At 36.2% G+C, this 24141-nt stretch overlaps 1 protein-coding gene across 1 annotated transcript in view; it reads left to right on the forward strand.

Annotated features, from left to right (window-relative positions):
• The window catches only part of PTPN13 (protein tyrosine phosphatase non-receptor type 13), a 195723-nt gene that overhangs the window by 129618 nt on the left and 41964 nt on the right, over positions 1–24141 (forward strand). Inside the window, exons 17-25 of the mRNA XM_080797716.1 lie at positions 1738–1900; positions 6820–7237; positions 7375–7472; positions 9037–9093; positions 16877–16966; positions 17298–17405; positions 17800–17931; positions 21289–21752; positions 22812–22943. Of these exons, the coding sequence (XP_080653842.1) occupies positions 1738–1900; positions 6820–7237; positions 7375–7472; positions 9037–9093; positions 16877–16966; positions 17298–17405; positions 17800–17931; positions 21289–21752; positions 22812–22943 (1662 nt within the window). The remainder of the gene's footprint in view (positions 1–1737; positions 1901–6819; positions 7238–7374; positions 7473–9036; positions 9094–16876; positions 16967–17297; positions 17406–17799; positions 17932–21288; positions 21753–22811; positions 22944–24141) is intronic.

The raw sequence follows: 24141 nt of genomic DNA on the forward strand, positions 1-24141 counted from the left end.
AAACTTCCTTCTCCAACACAGAGCCCTTTTAAACCCTCCTTTCTCTCCACCCCCACTAGCCTCTGGGGAGATGGAAATGTCACCCTCCTTCGCCTTTTCTCATCTCTCAGAACTAAATTCCCTTGGACACATCTCTTGTCCAGTTTTTCAGTGAACACTTAGAATATTCTTATAATTTGTTTCGAACCTGTACAGCTTTACAACTTTGGAGAACAATATCCTAGGGAATTACTTGGCAGTGGTTATGTTTGTTTGGGGAAAAAATTCCCCAACCATTTCAATTCACTAGGTATGCTACTGCTAGTCAATGTACTAGTTAGGTACTACTGAGTCTTTAATTCCACTTTAATACTTGCTGAGTTCCTTTTTTAAGAAAGAGAGAACGGGGTCCCAGAGATTTCACTGGCAACATACCCAGCTAGAATTTAATAACCTTATTTTGCTTTTATTGCATTGATTACATACACTTTTTTAAAGATTTTATTTATTTATTTATTTATTTGAGCTAGAGAGAGAGAGAGAGCATGAGCAGGAGCCAGGGGCAGAGGGAGAGAGAGAAGCAGACACCCTGCTTAACAGGGAGCCCCATGCAGGGCTCGATCCCAGGATCCTGGGATCATGACCTGAGCTGAAGGCAGGTGCTTAACCAACTGAACAACCTGGGCACCCCGATTACCTATTTTTAATACCTGGATTCTATTTATGGCATAGTGGTTTTCTATTTATAGTTTTGATATAAAGTTTTAGTGAATTTATATAAACAAAGTCAATTTAAAAATTTATAGTTTAACAAGACCAGAAATTATGAAGAAGGCAAACCTGCACAATTGAAGTTTGAGTAATACTCTGTTATTGTGTCATTTGTGAACATCACCAAATGTTTCTGCATTTGAAGACAAGGGACATGAGTAGAGGGAATAATTTGCACAGTAGAAGCAGCCAAGAGCTGGAGTAAAACCTAATTGGACTCAAGTAATTCTCCAAAGACATTAGTCTCAGATTCCTAGCATGCTGAATGCTAGTCTTTTAAGACATACAGATCATCTGCAAGCCTCACCCCAGAGGTTGCAACATTTTGGGATGCCCTCTTACACAAGACACGTTTATTTCTCAAGAAACATAGAAGAGATAACACTAATTGGTGGTTCTCCTGTTTCCCCTGAATTTGAATGCAAGAATCGCTCAGTCTCTAAATGTTGATGTGTTTTATCTCTCATTCCAGCAGCCATGTTACCCGGTGCCTCTCTATTCTCACATTTTCTTTTAACTTCTCACAATTTCCATACCAGCCTTCAGGCCATCAAGATTCTTTTTGGCAGAATCATAGCTCTTATATATCAATAAATCAATTTTTTTGAACTTCATTTTCGTACCCAAGAAGAATATATTTTTGTAATGTCTTTTTCAAATAGTTACAGTGTTTGCAAATGTTGCAATATAGTAAAAATATCAATAATCTCATTAAAAGAAATTTTTTCGCCTCTGGTAGCTTGTATACTGTCCGATTTAAGCTATAATATTTGAAAGTGACAAGTGATATTAATTTGATTTATTTGCTGACTCTGTTATAATAACAAGGTCCTGTTTATATTAGATGCAGGTCAAGGAACACTCATGCTTAATGAGTGTTAAATGAAAAATAAAAATAATATCTGTACTTCATAATTATTGGTTACAGAATTCAGTCATGTGGTAGGAAAGCATCCTAATTATTAACACCCCTGATTAATATTGTAGAAAAAGAAAATCACATTGCAAAATACATCGGATGGGATAAAACATGCTTTCCAGACAGACAACAGTAAGGTTTGCCAGTACCTGCTCCACCTCTGCTCTTCCCAGCATAAGTTCCAGCTGCAGATGAGAGCAAGACAGAGCAACCAAGATGCCCAGGATATTGGTAAGGAGAAACACATTGTGCCAGATGATCAGGGTGCAAGCTTGGTTTTTGCCACAAATTTTAAGACTTTCCATGTCTAGGATGAACATTACAAGATATATAGATGTTTAATGACTAAGTCAACTTTTTAAAGGTGCCACACATAAAGCCGGGATTTCAACTTCATGTTCATTTTGAAAACAGCCCCCCAGATCAGTCAGGGAGTACCTGTTGAAGTGTCTATTTCGTGCAAATCATGAAGTTAACTGATGTAAATATGACATTTGGGTCATAGTCTCTACCCATAGTAGAATTACATACTTTTGGGGAAGGTAAAACCAATGTGCATGAAGCAATAATACACATTAGAGGGTCCAGGTTTTAATAACAGATTAGATCATACAGACTACATGATCTGCGGTAAGAGAGGGGGAGATCAGAGGCCAGAATACTGTAGTGGTGACACTTGAACTGGAATTTGAAGACAAAAATAACTAAGATAAATGGAAGGGCTTTCCAGGTGAGGGTAAAAAACACAAGAAATGAGGAAGGGGGCAAGGGGAGTGTGCACCCAGGACAGTGAAGTTACGTACTGTAATGGTTTGGGGGTGGCAGATGCCCCACCTGTTACTTTTACTTGAGTGTGTCCCTCTTCAGAGACTGAAATCAGTAACCCGCATACCCAGTATAAATGCTCAGGAGAGTGGTTTCAGTTCCTTTTGAAAAGGAACCAGCAGAAGAAACTGATTCAGCTCTAAAAAATATATCCAAAAATATAATTAATTAATTAATTAAAAATTTAAAAATATATGTATCTCCAACAGAACTGAAATATTGAAAGCTTACTCTGGAACACCGCATGTAGAGATTAAAGTTATACAAAGTCTAGTTCTGCATAGTAAATTCTTGTAAACTTCTGTGAAATACTCTGAAGAATTAGATTTTTAAATTTCATGAAATAGCACTGATGAACTTGTGCGGCAAAGTCGTATGAATTCTGTATCCAAACTCTCTCACATCCTGAAATCTTACAAAAAATGTATTCCCCGTTGGATCAGATTGAGGTGATGGCAGCCTATGACTAGATGTTTCTCAGCCTTTCAGAGTTAAGACGGTAGGGGTGTATGCTTATTAAAAATGAAGATTCCAGAAACCTACCTAAAACTTGGTGAATCAGGGGCGCCTGGGTGGCTCAGTGGGTTAAAGCCTCTGCCTTCGGCTCAGGTCATGATCCCGGGGTCCTGGGATCGAGCCCCACATCAGGCTCACTGCTCAGCAGGGAGCCTGTTTCCTCCTCTCTCTCTGCCTGCCTCTCTGCCTGCTTGTGATCTGTTTGTCAAATAAATAAATAAAATCTTTAAAAAAATTTTAAAAACTTGGTGAATCACCATCTTTGTGTATTGGGTCCCTGGAATCTGCGTTTTAACAGGCTTTGTTCTTTTATGCATGCTAGAATATGGTAACTACTACTGTAAAGTAATCTCATTATTAAAGTAATCTCATTATTCCTTTTCTTTACCTACTTTGCTCTGCTAAAAAATTGTATGATCTTGCATATTTTAAAAGTGCAGTGAAATATCAAACTTTTTAGAGCTATCAATATTCCTACTTGGACTAATACTCCAGTCAATAACAAACCAAAATTAAACAATTGAAGGTTGCATCCTTACAGATGTGGTATAATGTGCTATTATGAAAAAAATCAGAAGACAAAACTACAAAGCCAGCCTTTCATCATCAGTGTTTCTTATACTGAAGAACAAAATAGTAGTTAGTTAACAGCGTGAACTTCTGGAATCAGACTGTCAGGATCCAAACCTTGCTCTCTTACTTACAAGCTCTGAAACCTTAGGCAGGCACTCTACCTTAGTTCTTGTCTGTAAAATGATAGTCATAATGATAATACCTATATCATGAGGTTGTTGTGAAGATTAAATGACTTCATACATGTAAGCCCCTTCAAGGTGCCTGGCACAGAGTAAGTATCGAATAAATACTCATTATTGTTATCTTCACCATCATCAACATTGTTTTACCACTACTACCACTAATAGAAATAGTAGTAGTAATATAATGACCCCATAGGAAAATAACTGATTTCTAGGAGTCTCATTTTCCTCATCCACAAAGTGGGAACACCCTATGTATCTCACAGGTTTGCGCCAAGGAACACAACAGCTGTGTATCCTTGAACTCATATGTGAAAGCACTTTAAGACGGTATTATCTACATCTTTTCCCAGATTTTGTTAAACCTTTAAAGGAATTATTTTTTTTGGTTCTAATGGCATAGAAATAACTACCTGCCTACTTACCTATCTGTACTAGACAAGTGAAAATAACTGGTGTTGTCCATAGGAGGTTGATGGGTTAACAAATGTATGTTACTTCTTTAGCATCATAGAATGTTGGCGCTAGAATCCTAGAGGCCTTTTAGTCCCAAATTTTACTGATGAGGAAACAGGGTCAGAGCACAGTGTCATAGAGGTCAAATGAGGCTGGAACCCTGATCTCTTAATTTTTATTTGATTAGTTTTCAAAAAACTAATTTGCATAGAATGAAATTTAGATTAATAATCATTTACTGAGCACTTACTACTTGGAAGAGATAATGCTGAGTGCTGTGAAATAACAGAAATCAATGAAGTCGCTGTCCTCAAAAGAGGATACAATTAAGTTGATGATAGAAGGAAATACCAAACCATACAAAGGACTGAATGATAGCACAAGCAGAGGTTAGGTAGTGTGGATGGCAGGTTCCGTGTAGAACAGCCAACCTTTGGTTCAAATCTGAAACATTAGTATGAGAATGTAGACTCATTCTAATATCCTTTTCCATCCTGGCAATCCAAACTGGAGTCCTTTCCAGGTGAAAGTGATGAACAATAGATCAGATAAATGGATGGTTTATGCTCCCATCCAATGGATATATGCAGCATTTTAAGTCTTTCCCAGGACTAGGCTGTGAATGGATTTGTCTAGCATAATCTTGGGTATGTTTACAAAACAGTCTGTCCTTTTTTCTACCAAAGTGTGGTCTACATCTTCCTTAAGGGTGAAGAAACCTGTTGGGTATAAAGGCATTTCCTGGTAGTTGAATCTGTGTAAGACTCAGTTTTGCATCTTTGATTACAGTCTACTCTCAAAGCAAAGGAAAATAAAAATCATGTGATCTGCTCTAATAAAACTGTATTTTAAGCTAAAGATCATTCTGGGAATTTTTAAACCAATATCTTATTTTTATTCTAAAATGTTTTAATTTGATGTCCACTTCCAATTCTGTGAAAGGACATTGAATTTTCATGTTGACAATGAAACATGTTTATTTAAACTTCATTCTCATACATTTTAAAAATCTTCAGTGTTTTCCTATCTCTTTATGCCTGACATAAACTATTAATTATTAATCCTCCTGGGAATTAGAAGGTAAATGAAACAGAATCTAAAGATCTAAGTCAACAACATTTGACTTTTTTTTTTTTTTTTTTAAGATTTTATTTATTTATTTGACAGACAGATCACAAGTAGGCAGAGAGGCAGGCAGAGAGAGAAGGGAGGAAGCAGGCTCCCTGCTGAGCAGAGAGCCCGATGCGGGGCTCGATCCCAGGACGCCGGGATCATGACCTGAGCCGAAGGCAGTGGCTTTAACCCACTGAGCCACCCAGGCGCCCGACTTTTTTTTTTTTTTTTTTTTTAAAGGAAGTTTTTGCAGCCGTTTTACATAGTGGTCAAGCTATATTCCTTATAGTGTGCAACACAGGGTTGGTACTTTCCATGAAGGCACCAAATTGGGAGTGCCTTGGAATGTGGATTACCAATGCATGAACTAAATCATTTGAAATTTTGTGCTCCTGGCCCTTTATTTACTTGAAAGGACTTTGATGCTAAAATTCTGTGATATAGTGCTTTTGTTGATAGCCTCAAATATTGCCATTACATTGGCTCTCACAAAATAGAGGAAGCCAAGCATTTGTCATAGAGTATCTCCAAATTCAGCCTCTAAAAGACTTTGGGTGTGTATTTAGGAGTGAAAGGAATTTAAGCATAATGAGAACCCCTGCTCCTTGATCCCGTTTATTAACCGAAACCAATAAAATGAAAGAAGGCACGTAATACTTGATTCTCCAATGGCTCTTGTGCCTCAGTTAAATCATGAAAAATCAACCAAGTGGGAACCCAGGTGAGTTTGGCATAGTAATGAAATATCAAAAAAAAATCATTTTCTGGCACTGGGTGTGGTGCATAAACAATGAATCTTGGAACACTGAAAAAATAAAATAAAATTTTGAAATAATTTTCTGTAAAAGCTTTTTTTCTTCTTTTTTTGGTAACAGTTTTATTGAGACATAATTCCCATGCTCTATAGTTTGCCCACTGGAAGTATACAATTCAGTGGTTTTCAGTATATTCACAGGGTGGCACAACCATCACAATCTGCCATGAGCTTTAAAAAATATAGTAGTACTCAAGAACTTTTTCTCTGGGCAACATTCTTCTCTGCATAGCTTCCTTTTCATGTTAGCCTTTCCAGGTTCCAGCTCTCCCTCTCCCCATCCTTGGCTTGCAGGCATTTTAGCAGAGACACCACTGGGGTTCAAATTTCTGTGTGAAATGCTGTTTTCATTTTTAACTGAAACCCGTAATTGGGAATTTGGACTCAGCAAGCCTGAAGCCCAAACATTATTAGATGCTCAGGATTCACTAGATGGGGTAGGAAATGCTGACCAGGCCCTGGCTGCAAAAGAGCTACAAGGATGGAGAGATGGTTTGAAAACCCAACTCCTTTTTCCTATCCTCGATTGCCACACTTGGAAAGCTGCTACTTATGTTGGCAATCAAAACAATTAAAAAGTGCATGCTGTATTTTATTTATTGAACTAACGCTTCTCATAAAGGTACTGCGGTGTTTCCATCGTGTAAAGCCATCCTATTTCCTTGTAGAGAGAGCTTCGTTTAGGAGCCTGAATCTCCAAGCGGAGTCCATTAGAGGATTTAATATGGGACGAGCAATCAGCACTGGCAGTCTGGCCAGCAGCACCCTGAACAAACTTGCCGTTCGACCTCTGTCAGTTCAAGCTGAGATTCTGAAGAGGCTCTCCTGCTCAGAGCTGTCGCTTTACCAGCCATTGCAAAACAGTGCAAAAGAGAAGAGTGACAAAGCTTCATGGGAGGAAAAGCCTAGAGGGATGAGTAAATCATACCACGATCTCAGTCAGGCCTCTCTCTACCCTTATCGGAAAAATGTCACTGTTAACATGGAATCCCCACCACAGAGCATTGCGGAGTTGGTAGGAAAACCATTACACCAGATGGCGAGATCTGATACAGAATCTTTGGCAGGATTCACAAAACTTAATAAGTAAGAACATAATTACCCAAATACATATGTGAAAATTCTACATTTCATACATTTGTTTTTGTTTTGACGTTTTATTATTTTCACCATATTTTTTTACATTGACACATTCCCCTCCTACCTTCCTTTTCCCTCTTTAGTTCAAAGTCTGTTGCAAGTTTAAATAGAAGTCCTGAAAGGAGGAAACAGGAATCAGACTCCTCATCCTTTGAAGACCCGGGGCAAGCATATGTTATAGGTCAGCATAAACAAGCTTACCTTCTTTCTCCCGTACCTTATGCTCATAGTGAAATGAACGAAATAATGTTAGTGACCAATATATTATTTTTTTCCGATGTCCTAGTTGCCAAAACTGCTTATGAATATGAAATTTTAGGCTACTTAAAATGCACCAAGTCAAATCAAAAGCTGAATTAACAGGTGATTACTTCAAGGCACAGACTGTTACTTCATTTTCTCTTGGTCACAGTTAAAAACCGTGATGGTCGTACTGAGAGAACCCAGACAGTCTGGTACCATGGCTTTGGACAGCCTTCCTTTGGATTTTCCATACAAGCTTGTGGGAGTGGGCTCCACTCATTCTGTATTTTTTAAAGAAAGGTTTATTTAGGGTACTTTCAGCTTAGCAGGAATGCAGTTATCTCTCAAACCAGATAATTTTATGAAATGTGCTATGTTTGGTAGGTAGAAATTCTTAGTTGATTTAAGTTTTTTTCCAATTCCCCCATCTAGCTGGGATGTATTTAAGTATAGAAGTTTATAAGCACATACTATCTTGTAAGATAAATAGCTCAGGTTTCCTGTTGCTTAATGCACCGTAAAAGGGAAATGCAACTGGACTCTTTCAGAGGAGTAGATATTTAAGCACAGAGGTGTGAATGACTACTCGGAATAGGAGGCAGCTGGGGAGACAAAAGAGAAACAAGAAGAACACCCTCTTCTGCTGCTATTTTACCAAGTAATACTTGTTAACTCTCGCTTAGACCAACATTTGATCATTTAACCCTAATTACACAAAGTTAAAAAATGCTTTTTTATCTGTAGCTGGGTTAAAGATCTGTTTAGTAAATGAAGTCAAAAGAGAGCTCTACAGTAGGTAGATCTTTACAGAAAGCAACATTACATTATCAGTGTGGGTTTCCACAGCTTTTAAAGATGACACCAGCATCAACTAAATTGAATTGGTGAAAAACCATAAAGAGATAAAAGGCAAGGTTTCTCCTTATAGGTCACCACCCTATATGTTGAAAATAGCCTAAGAAGACACTAGTTCAATCTTTTAGAAAATACTTTTCAAAATGTATTCATATATAATGGGATCCCTTGTAGATTCTAAGCTATTTTCATTAGAAATGCTTTCGTCTACATAAAAATCCAGCACATATCAGATGTAGAAGAGTAAATATTTCATTGAAAAACACAGAGTAAAACTCACTCATGAAAGAAAATTTATTTTCTGCATTTGTTTTTTGATTAAGGTTACTCATTCTTACTGAATATTAAATTTTCTTTTAACATTTGAACAAATGCTTTTAAAACTCATTTCAGTTTCATTTCATATTTGACATATAGAAATGTCATTGCCAGAAACAATACATTTGTGTTTAAATTTATTCTGCAAAACAAGCTGATATGCTTTACTTAGACATTAAAAATAATACATAAGCCCATTTTGGGAAAACATTTTTCTGATTGTAAATTTTTAAAAATGTTGCCACCTTAATGTTTTATTGATTTTTATGAATTTAACAGAAATTACTGACCATTTTATAAACTGTCTAATAATTTAATTTATGCCACAGGAATGACTTTGCATAGTTCTGGAAATTCTTCATCCCAAGTACCCTTAAAAGAAAATGGTAGGTTTACAAAATGTTTCCCCTCCTTTCCATCCTATCTTTTCTCTTGTACCTTATGAGATAGTCTTGGACATAATATTGAAGAGTCTTCAATTCCATTCGAAGAATTTTAGGTCTTACTCTGGAGTCAAAGGAGAGTTTTGATTTTCAGCACCATGGTGATGTGATGGGACCTGTGATGTAGACTAGATGATGAACTAGAGAAATGATGGATTATAAATAAGGACACCTGGAGAGCTAATAAGATAGTAGTTCAGGTGGAGGATAATCTTGACTAAAAAGAGTTTTAACTGAGGCAGTTATTTTAACTGAGGATGCTTGAGGTGGCTCTTGAGATAAAAGGAGGAAATTCAAACAGAATGTTGTGGGTATGCATTCCAGAACAAGGTCATAGTGTAATCAGACAGGGGTACAAGTGAGAGGGTAACAGATTCAGGGAACTGCAAGAGTCTCAGTATGGAGACATGTGGGGCCAGAGTGATGCTGGAGAACTAAATAGAGACTAGCTCCAAGTCTTATTCTTAATATTATTGAAAGAATTTGAAGGGGCGCCTGGGTGGCTCAGTCGGTTGAACAACTATCTCTTGGTTTCAGCTCAGGTCATGATCTCATGGGTCCTGGGATCAAACCGGTATGCAGCTCCGCGCTCAGTGCAGTGTCATCTTGAGATTCTCTCCCTCTCCCATTGCCCCTCCCCCCACTTGTGCATGGGTGCACTCTCTCTCAAATCTTCTTTTAAAAAAAGAATTTGGGGGTGCCTAGATGGCTCATTCAGTTAAGCATCTGCCTTTGGCTCAGGTCATGATCCCAGTCCCTGGGATTGAGCCCCACATCAGGCTCTCTGTTTAGTGGGGAGCCTACCTCTCCCTCTTGCCTGCCGCTCTGCCTACTTATGCTCTCTCTCTCTCTCTCTCTGTCAAATAAAAAATTAAAATCTTTTTTTTTAAAAAGTTACTAAGACCATCATATATAGCTTTACAGTGACCAAATGTCTTGCATGGTCTGAGTTTAGAATACCTCTGTGTCCAAAATAGCTCAATATTAAAGAGTCCATACTGGTAAAAATTTTGACTAATAGTTATTGAGTGCTTACATGTGCCAGACAGTGTTCTAAGTGCTTTATGTTTAATCCCTCATTTAATTCCCACAATAATCCTATGAGGCAGGTGGTAATATTATTTCCTTTTCACAAATGAGAAACCAAAGCATAGAGAGGTTGAGTTGTGCAAATGTCAAGGAGCTGGCAAGTGCTGGAGCCATGATTTGAACACATGATCTGTGTTTCCCGAGCCCATACTCTAGTTTAGTCTTTAGACTGTGTCCTAGCATAATAATGCCTAATCATTTGTAGGTATTGTTTCTCCAAGCTAATCTTTTGAAAGAAGCTGGATAATGATCTAATAAAAGATGAGAACCTGAAATGTGTTTAAACCTAGGTTCTGATGGGAAAGAATATGAATTTGCAGTAGACACCAAATGAGCAAAATGTGCAGGGTAGTTGCTCTGTTTAAACCTTCAGAAACCTCATCTTCTGAGGTTAGGGTCCCCAGCTAAGGACCCACCTTCCTGTGGAGGTGTACGCCAGTTGGCTTGCAGACAAGTTTGTTTTCTTCAAAGTTCTCTTAGAACCTGCCCATCTAGTCCTGACTTAGTGCTTTATTGAGAATCAAGTCCAAAATTCATAGAAAAGAACATGGCAAACACATTTTTCCAAATAAGGTAACTGAGTATCCAAAAATTAAATTACTTGCCCATGAATCAAATGTAAGACTTCTTATTAATTTCAGTGTTCTTCCTTGCTGGTCAGGATTATTAGAAGACAATTAGAACTTAGCATCAGTTAATACTGAATTATTCACCATTTAATACAAGAACCAACAAATAGAATTCAATCTTAACCTTTTGTGACTTTCAGAGACCCTTAAATAATGTGAAACTTGACAAAGAAGTTAAAAGAAAAAAAGACATGAATCTTCTAATAAGACAGAGATATGAAAAGGATTACAAACCTCTGGTTGTGATTTCAAAAAAAAAGTTCCTTCATCTTTAAAAAATATACACACATTTCTTATAGTTCTTCTTCCCAAGAGAGTAAAAACCAAAAAAAGAAAATGTAGAACTGATGCAACAATTATGTAAAATTGGTTTTCAGTGTTTCTTGTCTTACTATAAATCAGGATTACTATGTAATTGAAAAGTAACTCTTAGCTAAATTTATTACCTTCCTTCCTATCCAAACCATAAAAATGGGTCAAACACGAGACTCTTAAAAATGAGACGCACTACTCTTTGGTAAGTACATACACTTACTTTAAGAATCCCTAAATCGGGGCACCTGGGTGGCTCAGTGGGTTAAAGCCTCTGCCTTCGGCTCAGGTCATGATCCCAGGGTCCTGGGATCGAGCCCCACATCGGGCTCTCTGCTCGGCGGGGAGCCTGCTTCCCCCTCTCTCTCTGTCTGCCTCTCTGCCTACTTGTGATCTCTGTCCGTCAAATAAATAAATTAAAAAAAAAAAAGAATCCCTAAATCATTTTGGAGATTAGAATATTTCATTCATTGGACTTTCAACACATAGGGAAGATCTCTCATATTTGGATGCAAGGACATTCAGTGTATTCTAATCTTCAAAAAAAATTTTTTTTATTTTTCAGGTCTGCATTTCTTTGAAAATTAGCGATGTTGATCAGTTATCTTTTCCTGTGTGTTGGCCATCTGTTGTGGGGTTTTTTTGGATAGGTGTATAATGGGTCCTGTAGTCATTCTTTAAAAAAAAAAAAAAACAAGATGCACAAAACAAAAAGCTCATGTAAAGTAGGTTATTCGAGTGCAGAGTAACCTGGTACAGACACTGAAATAAGCTTTTTTCCCCAATATTAAGACTGATTATTGTCCTTGTGAACAACCTCTATTCCAAGTAATAAAATGTTACATAAGCACATTTTAAAACACTTTGTTTAGTCAGATGTCAAGGACAAGTGTAATGTTAATGCTAGATTTTTCCATGTAAGTCTTAATTAGAATACATACAAAGTTGAAAATTATAATAAAAATTGAAGTCCAAAGTGCTCACAGAAGGTTTCAACAGACATAGGAATTGACTGGAAGCAAAACAGAGTCAACTAAGTTGAAACTGAAAGGAACTTTAAAGTGTATTCAAACCAAGCCTTTACATTCTATGGGTGAATTTAATAAGTCCCAGAGATGTTATGTGGCCCCAATTTATTTAGCTAATTAGTGCTGGCACAGAAATAAAACACTGATGTTTCCATTATTATCCCCCTTTCCCTACCATTGGAGCAGTTAGTATATTAGGTAGTATAATAATGAAAAATACCTATCTTTATTTTTATATCAATATGGTGCTGCTGACCCATCATCTCGAAGATTTGAAATGGGCCTTTTCCCCTGGAATGACTGATGGATTTATCCAGAGTCATCTCCACCTCCAGTTCCTCATAGATTGGATAGCACGGAGCTGTCTGACACTTGAAAAGGACCTATATCTGTAACCAATAAAATCAGTTTTTCTTGCAAAAAAAAATTGTTGACTCATACTCTGATTACATGACTTGGCCTTATCAGAAATAAAGTCTTAGTAGGAAATTTAGTTTAATCGTAGATCTATCTTCCATTAGTATGTACAGTTATTTTAGTCAGGGACTATATATGCCCACATGAACCTTAAGAGAGATGAGAAGGCAACAGTGAAACAAATGTATCTAATGCAGAGAGGGTTTACATTTTCTAAAGTTTACATTTAACAATTATTCTAAAGATATTTCCCAGGTAAACATTACTGGGAATGACACCAGCATATGCTACTTAAAGAAGTGGACATTTGAAGTTGAAGCTCTTTTTCACTTTAAAGTGTTTGTAGAATTTTCTGTGTTTCTAGAGTATACTAATGGGAAAAGAAAGAAAATCTTTTTTAGGATTTAAAAATATGTACTCCTTCAATATTAAAGCTTATTTTTATATAATAATACAAATAACTCAGAAATGTCTTGGTTCTGAAAATACCTGGCTGCCTTACTTTCAGATTCATAAATTCTATTCATTTCTTTCAGTTTACTTGAGTTGTCCTGTACTATTTACCTCAGATACTTCCTCCTGTCTTTTTTTTTTTTTTTAACCAAGGGGAAAGTATTTTGAGCATCTACATGAGGAGAATACATATAGAATACAGACAGAAACTGGGCATGTGCACAGTACTGTGGAGTAACACAGCTGCACGCCGTCCTGCCTTCTTTCTGTGCTCACATTAGTATCTTACTGTATATCGGTGGGGGTGCAGAGGAGGACAACCCTGTTAAAAAGAATGGGTGCACACAGCCCCCTTTCCAAAAGGATATTTATCTCCGCCCTACTCAAGTCTTGTACTCTAGCCAAACTGATCTGTGACATTTCTCCAGAACCTTTCTACCTTCTTTCCATCTCAGCCTTTCCTAATGCCTTATATTGCTGTATAACCATCTCCATAATCCACTTACTAAAATTCTACCCCGTTTCCTTAAAGTCTTTATTTCTGGCAGGAAGAAGGCTCTCCTGTTTAACTGGCCTGACTCATCATGCCTTTGTAATGCAGCTGTTTCATTGACTGTGGTAACATTTCCATTACTCAGGCTAGATCTTTGCTCTTGTAGCGGAACTGATTCTCAAGCTCACATTTACTATGCACCAAATTTCATATATATATTATCTCATTTTATTTTCCCAAATTGCCTAGTGAGGGACTTTGACAGGAAAGTTGTTCAGTCAACGTTTGAAGGATGAAAAAGTAATCAACTGAATGATTACACAAATCCTACTGGTGAATCCTTGACTGAAGAGAGCTGCATCTGTTGCCTCCAGACACAAGTACATAAAAACAGTGCACATTTAGTGTGTGTATTTTATATACATATTCTAATAATGTTTATCTGGGAAATACCTTTTCAAACACACACACATACACACACACACACACACTAGCCAAATAAGAAAGATAAATAACCAATATTGTGAGTACATACGTTGGAAAAGAAAATGGGATTTTATACTTTGAATCCATACCTTTGACTTGTTACAGGTACTCTAGGCACATTAAGACTATTGAGCAGTTTTATAATTGAGGACAAAATACTTTGCATAAAGCAAAAGGAATTTGTCTCCACAATGGGGATAAAACTATACATTTAATACTTAACCTAACCTTATCCTTTTATTTGTTTCACTTTATTTTATGGGTTTGTCCTGTTGTATTTTGTTCGTCTGAGCTGAAAATTAGAGGTACTTGTCTATTTTAGGATAAAAGTATTTTATTGTCTATTTTAGGATAAAAGATGATGATATTAAGCTAGGCATTAACTGATTCATGGGCTTTATTCTTATATGTATGTGTATATAGGTATATACATATATATACCTATGTCCGATACATAATGGTCTTTCACACCATTGTCCAGTGATTTTTTTTTCTTTTTGAAATCTTATAAATTAATTAGAAATAATGAACTACTACTACTCTTATTATAACTAAGTCTTAGGCAAAAAGAAACAATGAAATAGGGACACGTATTCTACAGAGAGCTAGCCAACTTGCATTAATTCTTAGTGTTTAAGGGATAAAATTAATTTACTCAAGAGAGCAAATGATTCCTGTTTTTTTTTCTGGTATTAAAGTGGTTTATTTCTAGAATATGAAGTATCACCTTTGCATCATTTAAGCATTAATACATGTTATGTAACAAAATTACTACTTATTTTATAACTTATTCATACAGTTTTAAATCCACAGATAGTCATATGTTGGCAAATAATCTGTAATTTTCGAAAAGCTTCAGTATGCTCAAGAACTATGTAGAGATTAATTTGAAAGTTTCATTTACAGAAATATCTTCCCTAATGTGTTGCCTTCATCTACCATCAGTACCACCACTTTCACACAAACCAGTTGGAACTATCGAATTATAATTGATATTAATAAGTATATTAATTTGCTAGAGCTGCTAAAACAAGGTCCCACAGACTGGGTGACTTAAAGAATGGAAATTTATTTTCTCACAATTCTGGAGGCTAGAAAGAATGGAAATTTATTTTCTCACAGTTCTGGAGGCTAGAAGTTTGAGATCAAGATGTTGACAGCATTGATTTCTTCTGTGACCTCTCTCCTTAGCTTGTAGAGGGCAGTCTTCTCCCTGTCTTTATGGTTTTCCCTCTGTGTGCCCACAGGCATGTACATGTCAGTATTCAAATTCCCTCTTATAAGGACACCAGTCCTACTGGATTAGGATTTGCCCTAAAGAACTCATGTTAATTATTTCTTAATCTATCTCCAAATACAGTTAAGTTCTGAGGTACTAGGAGTCAGGGGTTCAACATATAAATTTGGGGGTGGGGGTAAAGGGACACAATTCAGCCCCTAATAGAGATGAAAGAAAGTGTGTGTGTGTGTGTGTGTGTGTGTGTTCACATTGCTCAGATTGCTAAGTAAATGAAGTAATTTTATTAACATGACACTTAAGTAGCATATTTATTGCTTTAATTTAGGTGATATTTGTGAATGATCAGCCTACTCAAAAAAAAAAAAAAAAAAAAGCCCTCAGTGGAAATAAGAGAAGTGAATTCTAGCTCTGATGCTAACATTCCCTCAATTTATTTAACTAGCATTTATCAAGTACTGACTAAGGCTTTTTTTTTTTTTTTTTCTTAGAGCCAAAAGGTCTCACATTTATTTCCTGATAAAATGTGTCTATTGGCCAGGTAGGAAGGATGTTTACAGAGTGACAGGATAGAACACATGATCTTCATGCAACTTAAGTAAATATGTGTGCCAGTCAGAGGTGTCATCCCATGATGTGTGACACCTTCTAGACCCAGCCTGGTTCTTCTCCAGCACCTCCTCATGGAGTTGTACCTGATTTTATTACGAGTTTTCGTCCGAATCCACTGGGGAATGGGACGATTCTGCTTTTGTTTCTTGGCTGGGAATCGCTTGTGAGAAGACATGGTGAGAAACAGTCAGCCACACACAGCAGGATGGCGGCGAAAAAGAGAAAGCCTGCCAAAGGCATTTTACTGGGAGTGATACTAGCTGTAATGTTGAACAAGTCATGAGCTATTATTCTCCATCTGCAAAGCTGTAATTTAAAATCTCTTTACCTAACTCATAAGACTGCTCCACAAATAAGTAGATAAAAGTCCTTTGAGAACATAAATGTGCTATCCAAGTCATTATTAACAGGATTTTTAAAAGTAAATGCATTTTCCTTTTGTTGCTGTTTTGCCATACAACTGACAGTGAATATTTTATTCATTACAAGTAAAAATGTGAACCACTAGTTACTGGAAAATTCTTAGTATAGTGAGCATTGTCATATTCAGGAAGTCGCCTATGATGTAACAGAAAAACAGTGTCAGAAAACTTAAGTTTAAGGTTCAGCTCTTGCCTGCACTAGCTGAGTAAACCTGCTTAAATCATTTATTAAACTCTTGAGAGTTATTTGCTCATTCGTACCTGAAATATACTTATTTCACAGGGAATCATTTATGAGGAATTAACATGATGATGTCAGTGGCATGATAGTCACATATTGAACCATGTGATGATAATCAGTCCTTTTGTCAACTATCAATCACATTCAATATACAAGATGATGGCGTAATATTACTTGAAAGAGAATTTGAAAGTGACCAAGTAATCTATTAATGAATTTTATTAACATTTAAATTGGGACAAGCAGATGGTTTTAATGCCTGAGGGTGTTATGTTTCTTTTATCTTAACATTATACTTTTCCAATAGATGTGCTACACAAAAGATGGAGCATAGTATCTTCACCAGAAAGGGAGATCACCTTGGTGAACCTGAAAAAAGATGCAAAGTATGGCTTAGGTAAGTCACTGAGATTCTTCAAGGGAGTAAGAGTTCAAAGAGAAACATTCTGTAGTATAACATTGGCATTAAGGCACCAGCCCACCACAGATCAAGATACTGGTTGCCTCCCTACAGCCCCTTCACCCCACCCACCGAGTCAGGAAATGTGAAAGATGAAATGCTCACAAGCAAAACTTATACCAAATTCAACAGTCCCATTTCACATGGGTTACTTACTGATCATATCTGATCTGAGAATCCCTATACTTCTCTGCATCAGACAGACTGCTCATTAGTCCTTGAAAGCACCAGTGTCATGAAGATCTTTCTTAAATGTATTGTTTCACAGGATTTCAAATCATTGGTGGAGAGAAGATGGGAAGACTGGATCTAGGTGTATTTATTAGTTCAGTTACCCCTGGAGGACCAGCTGACTTGGATGGATGCTTAAAGCCAGGTACTTCACATTTAGGTGATTTCCTAAGTACTTAACTGACAGGCATGAATTTGCACAGATGGCAAAAGTAGAACTCAGGAAAAACAAAGGTAGTGAAAAATAATGTCGGCAGTAGCATTTCTAAGACTTACCATGAATTTCTCTTTGTTTTTGAAAATACTGGATTGTTGGGCGCCTGGGTGGCTCAGTGGGTTAAAGCCTCTGCCTTCAGCTCGGGTAATGATCTCAGGTCCTGGGATCGAGTCCCACATGGGGCTCTCTGCTTGGCAGGGAGACTGCTTCCCCCTCTCTCTGCCTGCCTCTCTGCCTACTTGTAATCTCTGTCTGTCAAATAAATAAATAAAATCTTTAAAAAAAAAAAAAAAAGAAAATACTGGATTGTCTGTTTTTACAGGAGACCGTTTGATATCTGTGAATAGTGTGAGTCTCGAGGGGGTCAGCCACCATGCCGCGATTGAAATTTTGCAAAAAGCTCCTGAAGATGTGACTCTCGTTATCTCTCAGCCAAAAGAGAAGATACCCAAAGGTAATGTTTTGGATGTTTCTTAGCTGTGTATTCTGTTTCACTTTTCACAAGTACTTCCATATCATGGATTGGATTAAAGCTCCAGGTGGCTTTAAGGTCCTTATTTCTTTCCTGAAAATTTAATATATGTAGCTCTGTTTAATATTATACATTAGTGTAACTTTTCATTCATCACTTCTGAAATTTTCTATCTCATTCATCTTCAGTACTCTATGCATAAAAGTGGATTTGTTGTGCCAAATCGATGTCACTTAAGTAAATCCTGAGTACTTGCCACATTCCATCACTTCCTAGGCCCAATCAGAAATAAAACTCTTTACCCTTGTCTAATTAATATAACTATGTAATTGTTATCTACAAGGTCCTAACCTGAACAAGACTGTAAAAAATTAAAAAATAAAAACATCAAAAATTTTAAAACAAGACCATACCATTTTGTCTCATAATTCCTGCCATTAGCATGTTGTGGGAGAAAAGGCCCTTGACCAAGATGAGATGACCTGAGTTTGAGCCATGGTTGTTTTTCATTAAGGATGACAGTGATGTTAGCTCTGCCTTGTCTGCCTTGCACAGAGTTGTTCGGGGGCTGCAGTCGTGAGGCAGTGTTTGTGAGAGAAGGACACACAGCACGTGCAGTGGGAAGAGCTCCAAAGTCTAGGGTCAGATTCTGTCTCCACTGCTTAATACCGTATACCCCGAGCAAATCACTTGAATTTGCTATACCTCAATCCACTTATATATTTAATGCTGAATACGGAAGTGCTTATCTTATAGGTTTTGAAAATTACATGAGATAATACATGTAAAGAATTAGCACATTGCCTGGTACCTATTAAGCACTTAAATGTGAGTTTTAGTTGTCATTTTTAACAGTATTTTTCAAAAACATTGTAGTGCTAATTATGTGCAAGTTACCTTCATCCCAAAGATACTGAGAAATATGTAAAAGAATATTTCAATGTTACATGTAAAACAAGTTTAGATAGTGGATTTTTGGCATAATTTCAGACAATTAAGATACAATAGAAACAAAAAGAAAACATTTTTTACCATATGTTGTGACATAAAACTTTCTCAGATTGTATACAGATGAGTTATTTTGACTGCGGTTTCTTTTATTCACTAAGTATTTTATATATATAGTGTGTGTGTGTGTATACAAAATATGTACATATAATGTTTTCTGTACTTGTTACTTGAACAAACACAACAAATAGAAAACACCATCACTGCCCAAAAAAGCCTTATAATCTAATTGTAGCCCGATCATCTTAGGCAGAGGAAGATGATTACATTTGAAAATGCAGCATACTTCTTTTCAAGAAGCCAAGACCAAAAAAAAAGGAAAAAAAAATGGGATCTTTTATTCACCCTTTTTTAGCAAAAGAAGCATATGAATTCAGAAGAAACTCACTTTCCGTCTAAATAAAGCTCTAAGGGACTCCCCTCTTGATTTTCTTTTCAATAGATATTTTATATAAAATGCATTCATTTGTTCAACAGATGTTTACTGATTGCCTGTGATGTGCGGGACACAAACTCTGGTAGCCTCATGGGACTTACACTTTGTCAGGGAAGGCAAATATTGAACAACTAACTAAACAAATGTCTCATTGTAACTATGACAAATGTTAAAAAGAAGTCCAAGGTACTGAAAGCATTTAGCAGAGAAACTTTACCTAGTGTAGGGGCCAATAAAGCTTTTCTTTTTAGCAGACTTTCATGTGGTTATTTTATTTTTTACTATTCATTCTTAATAAAAGTTAAAAGCATAATGTTAAAGTATAGTTCTGTGAAACTGTTACTTCAGAAAGCTAGATTAATCTTACCATATGTTTAGCTATACTGTATTGTAACTTGAAATAAAACTCAAAGAACCTAGAACATTACCAGTATATACCTTGGGCTTTCCGTCTCAAGTATCAACCACCAAAGGGGAAAGTTTTTATTTTTCTTTGTTTGCTAATATATTTAAAGTTATAGAATACATACTAGTTAGTTAAAATAAATCCAATTTATACAGAAATCAATGAAGTAAAAAGTAAAAGTTCCCTTATCCCCATTCTCTAGGGAGACTCTTTGATGTCTATGTCATTCTCTGTATATTAGAGATAAATTTGGGGGAAAAAAATACTGCCTCTTGTGTACACATACACACACACACACATAGACACATACACTTTTTTTTTAATCTAAATATCAGTTTGCAAGTTGCATACTCTATATTCTAAACATCCATGAATATACATTTTTTTCATGTGGCGATATATTTCATGTCATGGGTGCATCAAAATGTAATGTTTTTCTTTTATTGTATATTCAGGTTATCTAGAATTCTTTTATAAATGTGGTTTCCAACAAACACACTTCTATATACACCACTGGAAAATGTACATATTGCATATGCCCATTTGAATTTTCGACAAGTGCTATCTATTGCCCAAGTTTTATTAATGTTTAGTCAGCCATGTACATGTGACAGTGCTCTCCTCACACCAACAGTGGTGTGAGAAATTATCAGTCATTCTCATTTACATCAGCCACAGAGCTAGAAAACTGCATTAAACTGCACATCCCTGAGCAACATGAGAATATCTTTTCATATACTTATGATTTGTATTTCACTCTGAATTTCTAGTCTACATTTCATACCCTTGTTGTACAGGAGTTTTAAATCTCTTTCTTAATTTTAGAAACTCTTTGTTAGGGATAATTGATTATTTTTTGTTATTTTTGCAAACATTTTCTCTCCAGTTGCTCATTCCTCTTTTAAATTTCCCTTGGTTTCACTTGGTCACAAAGAACTTTTAATTTTTTATAAATTTACAACTGTAATTTTTTTTTCTGAAATCTTTGATTTGTGTCTTACTTAGGAAAGCTTTAGATGGCTCTTGATAAGAACCATATATATAAGGAATTTGGGGTTGCCTTGATAATTATTTGGAATCTAAAAAATACAGTCTGGAAGGACAATATAAGATAAGTAAATAAATAACCATTAAATAAGGAGCAAGGAGTTTTGATGACTCAGATTATTTCTAGTTAGGGAATCGAAGTCTTCATAGAGGAGACTGACTTGAAATACATATTGGAGAATGGAAAGGGGGAGATAAGGCAAGGGGGGTATGCACTTTTATAGAAGATGCAACAGAAATGATCAAAAGAAGGGGCAAAGAAAATAGCACCTGCGACATTTGTCAGGTCCTCATTTTGGCTCCAGGCCCCAGATTAGGTGTTATAAATATGTTACTCTGTGTAAAATCCTTTCACGATCATTAACAAACACTGTGCAAGTATGTAAGCACAGGTATGTGTGTTACTAACCTGTTATTCCCCTTGATGGATTTTGACTTCTAGTGCCTTCTACTCCTGTGCACATGGCCAATGGCATGAAAAACTACGTGAAGAAACCTTCCTACATGCAAGACAGTGCTATAGATTCTTCTGAGGATCACCGCTGGCCACAGGGTACCCCAAGGCACATCTCAGAGAGCTCTTTTGGACTGTCTGGGGGCCTGCGGGAAGGAAGCCTGAGTTCTCAGGATTCCAGGACTGAAAGTGCCAGCTTGTCCCAGAGCCAGGTCAATGGTTTCTTTGCCAGCCCTGCAGGTGACCGAACCTGGCAGGAAACACAGCGCGGCAGCCCTTCCCCTTCAGTGATATCCAAAACCATTGAGAAAAAGAGGACTGCTACGGACAGTAACCGAAGCAAAACAAAAAAAACAGGCATTTCTGACGCAACAGATTACTCTGACCGCGGAGATTCAGACATGGATGAAGCTACTTACTCAAGCAGTCAGGATCATCAAACACCAAAAAAGGCATAGTTTAATTTGAATCTCTGGGTTTGTTGTTTTTGGGTGGTTTTTTTTTTTTTTTCATTGAATAAAGCAAACAACAGTGAATATATTACAGAGGAGAATAACCTACTGTAAACGGCTTACCTTATTCTGGAAAGGAGGAATAGTTTATGTCCTGTGTTACTAACTGCTACTGCATTTGATGCTAACTTTCAGACAATTTAGCAGCTTTGAATACTAACTCTAAAATGGCTATGATACTGGATACTTGCAACCTGGAAGTTGGGAAAGGAATGAATAATCAGGTTATGATTATTTTCTACAGGTTGTTTGTCTTTTGCATACTTAATGTTTATATCAATAAGAATTTAATATCTGGAATAGTTGTTCCTAAACAGTTCGTATAATGGGCAGTTGACTATGTGGATAGCCTAAATTCTTCTGAAGTTCTGAACATATGAAAATAATAAGAACAACAACATACAGAATTGCTCATTTCCTAGAAATGATGTAAATGTAAACTCACATTCACAAGCGGATTCAGAAAAGAACCTTAAGCTCTTGATTCATGGAGGAACCAACATTCCGCATAAGAGGGTTATGCCCTTACAAATGGGGCTTAGCTGTTGTGCCTCTGTTTATACTGGATTTGTAAATGTAACCAAAGTAAGCATGAATCTCCTTCATCTTAGAGGTCCCGATTGAAAGCTGCTGCTTGATATATATTGATTTTTAAGGAAATAGAAATACTTTCTGAATGTGAGAGCATAAAAAACATTGGACAAGGATTATGTAAAAGCCAGGTTTGAACTGGATTCTGGGCTTCACTCTGCCTTATCTAGCTGTTTGACCTGAAGCAAGCCCTTTAATCTCTAGACCTCAATTTCCTCAACCATAAAATATAAAGGCATTGGATTAGATGATCTCTGAGATGGCTTCCAGCCCTCATGATCTTTGAATTTAGTCTATCCCTTAATATCTTGCTTTCCTTAATTTTTCCAAAAAACATATATTGATCTTCTAGTAGTAATTCATTTTGACTCTAACAAGAAATCCTTTTGTTTGTTTTTCTTTGTTAAGGAATCTTCCTCCTCAATGAATACATCCAACAAAATGAATTTTAAAACTTTTTCTTCATCACCTCCTAAACCTGGAGATATCTTTGAGGTTGAACTGGCTAAAAATGATAACAGCTTGGGGATAAGTGTCACGGTACTGTTTGACAAGGTTTTCAAATGTTTTCTCTTCTCCATTTCCAGCAGCCTATTGTATGCCAACTTATTAATTTATTTTGCTTCTGAAGGGAAACCTGTCAAATAATTTCCCAAATTACAAATTGAAATTATATCTTAAAACTTTTTTAAAAAGCTGTGTGCTAGTGACTTTTTCCTGTGGTTTAAAAGAAATTAGACAAATTCTACTTACTTAAACTACATAGATTTCATAATGCTTAATCTGAATACAAGACTAAGAAAATATAAAATTAGTATGTTTTACATACATTTGACACTTCTACATGAACATTGGGTAACACACTTTAACCTACATCATAAATAAATTCTAATGTGTATTTACATTCCCCTTCTCCCCATAATATATCCTAATTGTAAACATGACTAGTATATTAAAATTAGAGGTTCCCAAGGAACATATGTACTTTTACAGTATTTAAATATAAGCATAGGCTGCTTACTGAAAATACTTTAGAATTCTAGTCTATTAATTCTAAATTGTTTGTTTATCTTTATGACATTTAAAGGATATTGTTAGTTAGGAAAAGCCATTTCAAAACATGGTAGAAATAGCACTATTAACATATAGAAGTGAAAAAGAAAACCTAATTTTCAAGCACTTTTTAAAATATTGTAACTCTTTACCTCTTGCCTTTGACTTCTTTAGAATTTTATTATCTTCCTGTTGTGAAGGGAGCTAAAACCTGTGCATTCACAAGAGATGAAGAATCTATTCTTTAAATCTCATTTACAGCATAACAAAACTAACCTACCAAAGCCTTTTAAAATTTAAAAAAAAGTTCCTTGACTCATAGATTTGCAAGTTGCGGTTTAGCAAATATGATCTGAAGTAAATTACTCTGTATGCTGTTTTTTTCTGACAGTCATGTTCTCATACTAATTTTGCATAGATGGGTTTTGCTTTCTGCTTGCTCATAATGCATGATGTAGACTTGCAGAGGGAGAGCAATTCATATACTCAAGACCCAGCATGTTGTTTTCTGAGTAAAGAGTTTTTCTAAAGAGTAACTGCTTTACATTTGGAAAACCTGGCTAGAAATATTCTTGGGTTTTGAATTAATTGCATGTGCTGATGTGCTGCTGCTTTGGCTGAAGAACTGAATGCTTTCTAGGTCTCAGATTTGAAAGATGGAGTGTGAAATTATCCATATGACAAA

The sequence above is a fragment of the Martes martes genome, assembly GCF_963455335.1.
Source record: "Martes martes genome assembly, chromosome: 2".
Classification (NCBI taxonomy): domain Eukaryota; kingdom Metazoa; phylum Chordata; class Mammalia; order Carnivora; family Mustelidae; genus Martes; species Martes martes.